This window comes from Oryx dammah, unplaced genomic scaffold (genome assembly GCF_014754425.2).
Source record: "Oryx dammah isolate SB20612 unplaced genomic scaffold, SCBI_Odam_1.1 HiC_scaffold_29, whole genome shotgun sequence".
In the NCBI taxonomy this organism is placed as follows: domain Eukaryota; kingdom Metazoa; phylum Chordata; class Mammalia; order Artiodactyla; family Bovidae; genus Oryx; species Oryx dammah.
Genome location: NW_024070213.1, coordinates 59,953,471 through 59,962,651, shown reverse-complemented (window position 1 = coordinate 59,962,651; position 9,181 = coordinate 59,953,471). Strand labels below are relative to the sequence as shown.

Here is a 9,181-nt window from a genome sequence, read left to right as displayed (position 1 = left end):
TATTCATGCAAATGATGGGGCTTGAAGAGGTAGAGGACAGTTAACTCTCAGAAGCAATGACCACATGATTGGCAAGGTCAGAGAGGCAGCCAAGGGACTCCAAATGCAGGAAGTTGTAGAGAGTTAATAGCCTTTAGCATCCCAAGGCCTCCTTAAGAAGCATCTGTAACATGCCCAATCTCCTCAGGTTCATCTTGAAATGCATCCTGTAAAAGTCAGGTGGACTTTGCCAGACTCCAGCTACAACAGATTCAGATCATCGCCAACATAACCTAAGATATCTTTTCACCTAAATTTACCTTTAAATGGAGTCCAAATGATTCCTTGGTAATGGTTTTCATTCTGATCTCAGTGAGCAGAAATGTCCTTATGAACAGACATGAGATTCCATACAGTACTTTACAGTAGGAATCACTTTCTGTAGGAGATGCCAGAAAGAGGCAGGCTTTTTTTTTTTTTTTGGAATTGTTTGAGGGAGAAGAAAATTGCAAAACCTGAGAATGTTTTATGAAATAGAGTTTTTGTATGTGTGTGGCATCATGAATAATCTCTTCTGGGAAGTATCTAGGAATTTCTGACAAAATATATTTACAACTTTTTGATAGTGATTGCCCTTCATGGAAGGTAGATATAGTCATTCACCTGATCACTAGGTTTATGACAAGTAAAGGAATTTTTTATCAGACACTTCTGTTTTATATGTACTCTAAAGATATTATTTTCCTTCTTTATTAAAAGATATCTATAGGAAATAAAATATCTGAATTGGCCTTCTTTGAATACCTTTCTCTTGCTGACAGATGTAGAACTAAATTTTAATATGTGTTTTCAGTCAGTTTATCTGAGAAACAGTTTTAACAAAAGGAGTTATCACAAGGTCAAATTATCAGTTGGCATAACTTTATGAATCATTCAAAATTTCCACTGATTTTGAGGCCACTAAAATGAATAAAGATGTGCTATTTTTCTGACCACATTATTGAAGGCTTCTTTTACTTGCTTATTCCTTAGAGTATAAATGAATGGGTTCAATAAAGGGGCAATTAATGTATTGAGCACAGCGACTCCCTTATTGAAGGCAACTCCATCTTTTGCTGAAGGTTTTATGTACATGAAGATGCAGCTGCCATAAGAGAGGGTGATGACAATCATGTGGGATGAGCATGTGGAAAAGGCTTTCTTCCTTTGCTGAGCAGAAGGGATCCTTAGAATGGTCTGGATGATGTTTGTGTAGGAGAGAATCACCAGCATCAGGGTGAGCACCAACGTCACAACTGCTAAGATGAAGTCAACCAGCTCCAGGAGTCTTGTGTCTGAGCAAGATATTTCTATGAGGGGCCCGTAGTCACAAAAATAGTGATTCAAGACATTGGAGGCACAGAAGTCCAGTTGACTGGTCATGATGATTGGGGATAGGATGATGAGAAATCCAGCCAGCCAAGAGCAGAGGACTAGCTGGATGCAGACTCTGTTGTTCATGATGGTCATGTAATGCAGGGGTTTGCATATGGCCACATAGCGGTCATAGGACATGGCAGCCAGAAGGTAAAACTCTGTGGCCCCAAAGAATATCACAGAGAAATACTGAGTGAGGCAGCCAGCAAAGCTGATGCTCTTGTTCCCAGTTGAGATACTGAATAGTAGCCTAGGAGTGAAGGTGGATATAAAGAAAATTTCTAAGAAGGAGAAGTTCCAGAGGAAGAAATACATGGGGGTCTGGAGGTGGGAGTCCAGTAGTGTGAGGGTGATGATTGTCAGGTTTCCTAAGATGCTGATTATGTAGGTAAGGAGGAGAAGTATGAAGATTACAGACTGAAGCTCTGGGATGTCTGTTAGTCCCAGCAGAATGAATTCTGTCAAAGTTTGGTTTTTCATTGCTAATGATTCTGCCTGTGAAACTGAGAAGAAGAGAAATGAGGTATGAAAAGGGCAGCAAAGCTCAGGAATATTGAGGGGAGGATGTGGGTTCCCCTTGAAATTTATTCATGGAAAATTCCTCTGTTTAAGTTAACAGAATGTCTGTTGGTCTCAACTGGTCCTTTACAAAATATGTTTACCCAGGTTCCCATGTAGGCAGCTTTCTTTTTGAAGCCTTTTTCTTGAGGCAATGAAATAGTCATCTGGCACTCCATAATGCATCTTCTACATATAAAGATTTACCCCTTTATCCACTCTTTGCTTTTCCCTCCTCTCTATCTATGAAACCCTTCTCCAAGATCTCCTAGGAATGTTTCATCTTGCCTTAGTGTTAATGCTTTGATCATTTGCTTCAGTGCTGTCTTCTTCAGTATATCGGACACCCCCATATCCATTTGCTTTGCAGGAGTGAATGGCTCTTTTTATATTCTGGCTTTTGTGCCTGGTGGCAGGTTTGGAGAAAGCTCTGAAATATTGAATTCTTTTTTGTATGAGACTTTTTCTCCTGGTTTTAACTGATAGAAGAGATTACAGTTAGCCAATAATTCTAGGAAAGCTTTCTTTAACTGTTTAAATATTCAGGGAATAATGTTTACTGGACCAGGAGCCTTTCTTATGTTCTTTTGGTTTTCAGGACATAGATGTTACTGCTTCAGAAAAGTAGGAAAGAGTCAGCCTTGTCCCTTACAGACTAATATGGATTCCTCCCAGAAAAATACCTGCTAGGGTCAAGAATCATTTTAGGCATTTATCTTTGCTCTGATCTTCTGGTATCACAGGAACTAAGGATCTTCAAGGGTGCTTATCTAGAACAAGTTCATAGTGGAAGTCCATGTTGCCCTTGGCCCACTGTGATCACTGGACTCTATTGTCAAGGCAATGTCACCCTCTCAATGGGAGGCTCAGGCTTCTGTTCACTTTTTGCTTTTTGGATAATTTTTCTACATTATCACTGAGAAATTTACATTTGTATTTCACAGAAATATAATCACAAGTCTGAATATATAATTGTTTGGAGAAGTTCATTTCATTATTTTAATGTAGAAAAATTGTAAAAGATAAAAATTCCACTTATTCAATAGGTGAATAAGTAAATAAATTGTGACCTTTTGTATTTGGAATAAAATGGGAAAATTATTTGTACTGACTTTCATATGTTTTACAATATATTGTTAGGGAAGTAAACACAATCACAAGTATATATTGTGATTTTTACCTGTGTAAGAAACTGGGAATTTATACATATATTTCCAAATGTCTGGAAGAATTTTAAATGGTCAATGATAGTTATTTCTGGAGTGCCACTGATCACAAAATGAAAGTCTTTCTCTTTTCCTTTATCCCCATATTCATAATCTAAAAATAAAAATATGAACCTGAGTGAGATTTTTAACAGTAAAAAACAGTAGTAGAAATCCCATTCAGTTGGATTTCATAATCTGTCACCATAAAATGATAATATTGATGAACTGAGGACATACTCACTTTTTGACACTCAGAAAAGATGTTGAGGGATTTTACCTCTGGATGCTGTTAGGAAGAGTCAAAATTGAGAAGTCAGATGTGGATAAGAAAATAAGATAAAATGTAACACATATCCCACTTTTCTATTACTATTCCATGCCCTGATTTCTCATAAAGCATACAGGTTCCTTGGGCAGGAGTTTGAAAATAAATAGTTTCTAGCTCCCTTTGCCTTTAACCAGTCACTTCTTACTGCCTTTTCTATAAGTTGATCCCATTTAGGATTGGTTCTACAATTTCTGAAGTTGCTACCTTATTTAAACTATCTGAAGAATAGAGGAACATTTTACTTCTCACAGTCTCTTTTTTTCCCTCCATTTGATCTGGACTTGTTTACAATTTTTTATCAGTTTGAGTGATTCACATTTTATTGAGTTTACTCAGCAGAGACATTGGGGAATAAATTTTTCCCTGGGGGCCCAGGTCAAGAAAACTTTAATTAGCCTTAACAAATAATGTTGGGAATTAACTTTTGACAGGTAACTAGGAAGATGCTCCAAAGAGACCCATGAGGAGGCTGTTACATGGGCTTCAGTTACAGGATAAAAGTCTTATGGGAACTGAAGCAATAATGGTGGTCATAATAATAAAAATGCAACATTAGTTTATCAAGCATTTTACCTGAGCTGGGCAGTTTTATTAATTTACATTCTTTATCATTTGATGTTCACTATATTTGAGGCATTTGTTATTTTTAGACTCTTGGCCCACTTAGTTAGTAGGTGTGTGACCTTCAGATGGTTCTCTAGCCTCTTTGTGCCTCAGTTGCTTCATCTGTTAAATGGGGGTAAGAATAGTAATTGGAACAAAAATCTGTCATAAGAACTAAATGTGTTGATAGATGTGGAGTGCTTAGAAGAGTGCTTGGAATACAGTAAATGGGAAACAAGTTATCATTATTATTACTGTTATTATTCTGCCCATTTTGCAGATAAGGGAATGAAGAACATAAAAGTTATGTAGTTTTCCCAACATCACATAACAGGAACTCTGAATTACTGGCATCTGAGAGCTGGTTTGCCTAATTCTACAGTATGCCATGTGTCTCTTCAGGAGCATGAGGAATGCAGAAGCCAATAGATTGGCTTCCTACTGTCAGTGGCATCACTGTTTCACCTCGGGGGTGGGGAGTTTAGCATTTATTTCAGAGCAAATTCTTTCCTGTATTGGACCATTGTTCTCTGATTCTTGCTTTCTGATGAAAGGCAGGATGTTATAGAGGCTTCTGTCTTCTCCATGGACTTGAACTACCTTCCCTGATATTCCTTCCCCATTTTCTTTCTTTAAACTTTTTTTATGTGGACAATTTAAAAAGTCTTTATTGAACTTGATATGTATTTCTTCTGTCTCATGTTTTGGCTTTGTGGCCATGAGGCATGTAGGATCATAGTTCTCCACCAGGGATGAAATCGACATCCCCTATGTTGGAAGGCAAAGTCTCAACCACTGGACCACAAGGGAAGTCTCCTTCACCCGTTTTCTTTTTGATTCTGTATCTCAGAAGCCTAGGTGGCTTCTATTCATATACTTGGAATCCACAGATCATTTACATGGAAAAGTCAACAGTGGACCGATCTTCAAGGATCACAGAATCGTTGAAAGAGAGGTCCGTGGTGTTGTTACACTTGACTCTGGTCGAGAGATCAAATGGTACTGGAGTTTCCTCTTGAGTTTGGTGAGAAGAATGGTTTCTATTTTCAGGGTTGGTCTAAGGTAAATCTATGAGATCATGAAGTTTGTCTTTTGTTCTCTGTGGTGAATGAGTGCTGACTCTTTAGCTGTAGGCAGAGTGACTTAAAAGACGAAAGCTGTAAATATAGGTTTGAGACCGATAATGTGTAGCTGACCAAGAGTTTTCCAACCTGTAGACCCCCAATAGGAAAGACAAAACAAGCTAATGGAAGTGGCAGGAGGACAAAGGTGTGTAAACCAAGACAGGAGAGGTACTGGAAATGGATTTTTCAAAGAAGCAAAGGATGAGAAGATAAACAAGAAGCCAAGATGGTGTGAACATGTGAAAGAAGAGATAAATGTGGTCAGTCAGAAGCTGACACAGAGAGATTATTTTGTATTCAATATGTGGGATCATTTCTTCCAAGCCCGCATTCCCCTAAGAGAATCTTGCTTGAGTTTATCCTAGAATGGCTAGCTCCTTGACCACTGATGATTGGAGCTTGATAGCACAAGGGCCAAACTGTCATAATTAGAATCTCTTTCCTGGGTGCTTATACCATATTTGAGTTTGCTAACTGTATGCAGTCAGGCTGGAAGAAGATTTAGATTTTATAGGGCGGACATAAAGGGCTATGTCACAGTGGACGAAGAATCAAGGATGCTGGACCATAGTGAGGAAAGGTGGGATACAGCCACAATGAGAGAGGGAGGGAGAAAGAAAGTGGGGGGAGGGGGAGGGAAGGAGAAGGATGAGAAAAGGGAGGAGGAAAGAGAAAGGGCTGAAGCACCAAAGAATTGATGCTTTTGAACTGCGGTGTTGGAGAAGACTCTTGAGAGTCCCTTGGACTTCAAGGAGATCAAATCAGTCAATCCTAAAGGAAATCAGTCCTGAATATTCATTGAAAGGACTGATGCTGAAGCTGAAGCTCCAATACTTTGGCCACCTGATGCGAAGAACTGACTTATTGGAAAAGACCCTGATGCTGGGAAAGATTGAAGGCAGGAGGAGAAGAGGACCACAGAGGATGAGATGATTGGATGGCATCACTGACTCAATGGACATGAATTTGAGCAAGCTCTGGGAGTTGGTGAAGGACAGGGAAGCTGGGTGTGCTGCAGTCCACGGGTCACAAAGAGTTGAACGTGACTGAATGACGGAATTGAACCGAAGAGAAAGGAAGAGAGAAATTCAGTAATCTTGAAACTGATGCTTCCAAGTAGATTTTAAGGTAGTCAAAGGATAGGTTCTCATATATTATTCTGCCAAGAGATTTCTGTCTAAATACAAAATTTTAAAATACTGAGACATAAAACTTCACACTGGAGCCCCAACACAATAGCTACATAAATACAACCCATTTCATGTTTATATATTGAAAAAATTTTATTTTTATAAACAGACAAAATATAGAAGATAATAGTGAATCCCGTAGCTGATTATTTATGTCCTACAATTTGAAGATTTTGATATCATTTTAATCAAACCAAGGCAATTTCAACTGAGTACAAGCAGAAAACCATGGAGGGTTTTAGAAACACTAAAATCTATAGATATCTGTGCTCAATGGACTTGTTCCAAGCATCCAATCTGTTTGGCCAGATCATGTCCAGATATTCAACTTTTAAATAAAAGTTTCAAAAACATTTTTTTTTTGCATTTTTACAAATGTATTTTATGCCTCAAATGAAGCACTTAATAAATTTACACTTAGGCACTTTCCTAGCAGTCCAATGGTTAGGACTCTGAGCTTCCATTGCAGGAGGTGTGTGTTCAATCCCTGGTCAAGGAACTAAGATCCTACTTGCTACTTAGTGCTGACAAAAAGTTATAAAAATAATTACACTTAGAAGGAAATTTCCAAGGGGAAATAATTTTGGAGAACTCATGCTTTGACTACCTTGACTAAACAGGAGTTTCAAGATTAGAATTTCTCTGTCTCCCTCCTTCTCTCCTGCTATTCCTACTCCCTCTCATTCTTTCCCATTTCCCTCCTACTCCTTAAAAACAATGTTTATTTATTTATTTATTTTGGCTCCACTGGGTGGCGTGTGGCATCAACATGACCAGGGATCAAACCCAGGCCTCTTGCATTAGGAGTGCTCCCTGAATTGGGAGTGCAGGGTCTTAGCCACTGAGCTACCAGGGAAGTTCCCCTCCTTGCCTATCTTTTACTTATCCTTTTCTCTCTCCCTTCCTCTGCTCCCCCACCCCTAGAATGAGGTGTATTATGCAGGATGAAAACAAAGATGACCTCTCCTACACTGAAACAGAAGGAAAAGTTAGAGCAGCTCTGAGCTCCACGCTCACCTTCAGAGACAGCCTTGGTACCTGTTATTAGGAAGAGAGGGAAAGAAAACTTCAAGTTATTATTTTTCCCTTTTGAGGTTTGAGACAAGAGTAGACGTATGGTCAGTTATCACTTTTAAAAAAAGGATTTTATATTGATCTTTTAATTTTTCTTGAGAGTCCTTAAGACTTCTGAGGATTGTTTCTAAGCAGAGTTCCCTGGGTGCTTCCCTTCAGTGTTTGACATTTTCTAAAACAAAAGAAAACAAAAGCAAACCACACAAAACCCCACTAGAGGGAGTTATTTGCCTAAATTATTCCCCGGACAGAGATTCCATTGTTTGAGAATTGAAATCCTTTCAGGTTTCATAACCTGCGTGATGTGTAACATTTGGTAGAAAATCCCACTGGAAAGAGCCATTGAAACAGATTATCTCTAGAATATTGATTCTGTGCCTTGAGCATCTGGTTTCTTCTACATGAACATGTTAAACTTGTGTCCTGGGTCCTCAGTCCCTCTCCCCATCATCCCACAGACCTGGTGGGGGTCTCACACTGGAATAACCTTCACATTGTAAAACTTGGGAGTGGAGGTGAAATGGATTTAAAGGCATCAATGCAGCATGTTAGCCTTTAAAATGCAACTGCCAAGGTGGGAGCATACTGCATTTGTCTGCTTTGGCCCTGGCTCATTAGTTGTCTGTCTTTACTGGGCTTGGGGAATGGAATTAAGACTGAGTCAGAGATTTCCCTGGTGGTCCAGTGGTGGAGAATCCGCCTGCCAATGCAGAGGACAGGGGTTCAATCCCTGGTCCAGCAAGAACCGACATAGATCCCAGGCAACTAAACCCATGCACCATAACTACTGAGCCCACACACCTAGAGCCCACAAGCTGCAACTATTGAAACCTGCATACCCTAGAGCTTGTGCTCTGCAACTAGAGAGGCCACTGTGTGCATCCCAACCAGAGGAATTCAGTGGGCAGTGACAGAGACCCAGTGTAGTCAAAAATGTAAAAAGAAATTGATTCAGCCTGGGAAGTGGGTAAATCAGCATACCCTCCTCTTGCCTGACCATTTCCTGCAGCTTCTGAGAAATACATAGCCAGATAGGTAAGCTCTGGGTCTCTCTCCCATAGGCCATCACCTTCATCAGAGAACTTTATTTTGAGTGATAAAGTCCCTGGAAAACAATGTCTCAGAAGTGCCTTTGATGAGAAGAACCCACATAGATCCCAGGCAACTAAACCCGTGCACCATAACTACTGAGCCATAACATACCGAGAGTATGGGGGAGTTGAGAGTATGGGGGAGTTGAGAAAGCTCTTGAGCTTTCTGGGAAATTAAAAAACCTCATTTTACAAAGAGAATGTGCTCAAGTTAGGCTCCATGGGATAAGACCTTCAAAATCTACCAACCTCCCTGTCTGACTCTTATTTCAGGGTCCAGATTACCTGTGACAAGGACACTGAATGCCCCAGAAGAAAAATAAATAACTGTCTCAATATGCATCCTGTAGACAATCTATTTCTTCGTAACTATGGTCAGTGACCATAGGTAAAAAGAGACCAGGTCCTCCTTCCTGACCTGATCATCCCAACTACAGTTCATATGGGCAATCACTCTCTGTCCCTCACTTCTTAATGGTAGATCCTGAACCAGGACACTGCATGTGTTTACCATATATGCTTACTTTTTGTTGATGAATTTTTGTTGAATAATAAACCACTTTAATACTTAGTGGCTGAAAGCAGCCACATTTGTTTTATTCATGATTCT

General features: G+C 39.5%; 1 protein-coding gene across 1 annotated transcript; it reads right to left on the bottom strand.

Moving 5' to 3' along the window:
• Positions 1-939: 939 nt before the first annotated feature.
• Positions 940-1,913, bottom strand: LOC120858055 (olfactory receptor 6C4-like). Its single transcript, XM_040233935.1, has one exon. It carries the CDS (start codon positions 1,873-1,875, stop codon positions 940-942), a length of 936 nt encoding a protein of 311 aa, XP_040089869.1. The 5' UTR covers positions 1,876-1,913.
• Positions 1,914-9,181: the final 7,268 nt, after the last annotated feature.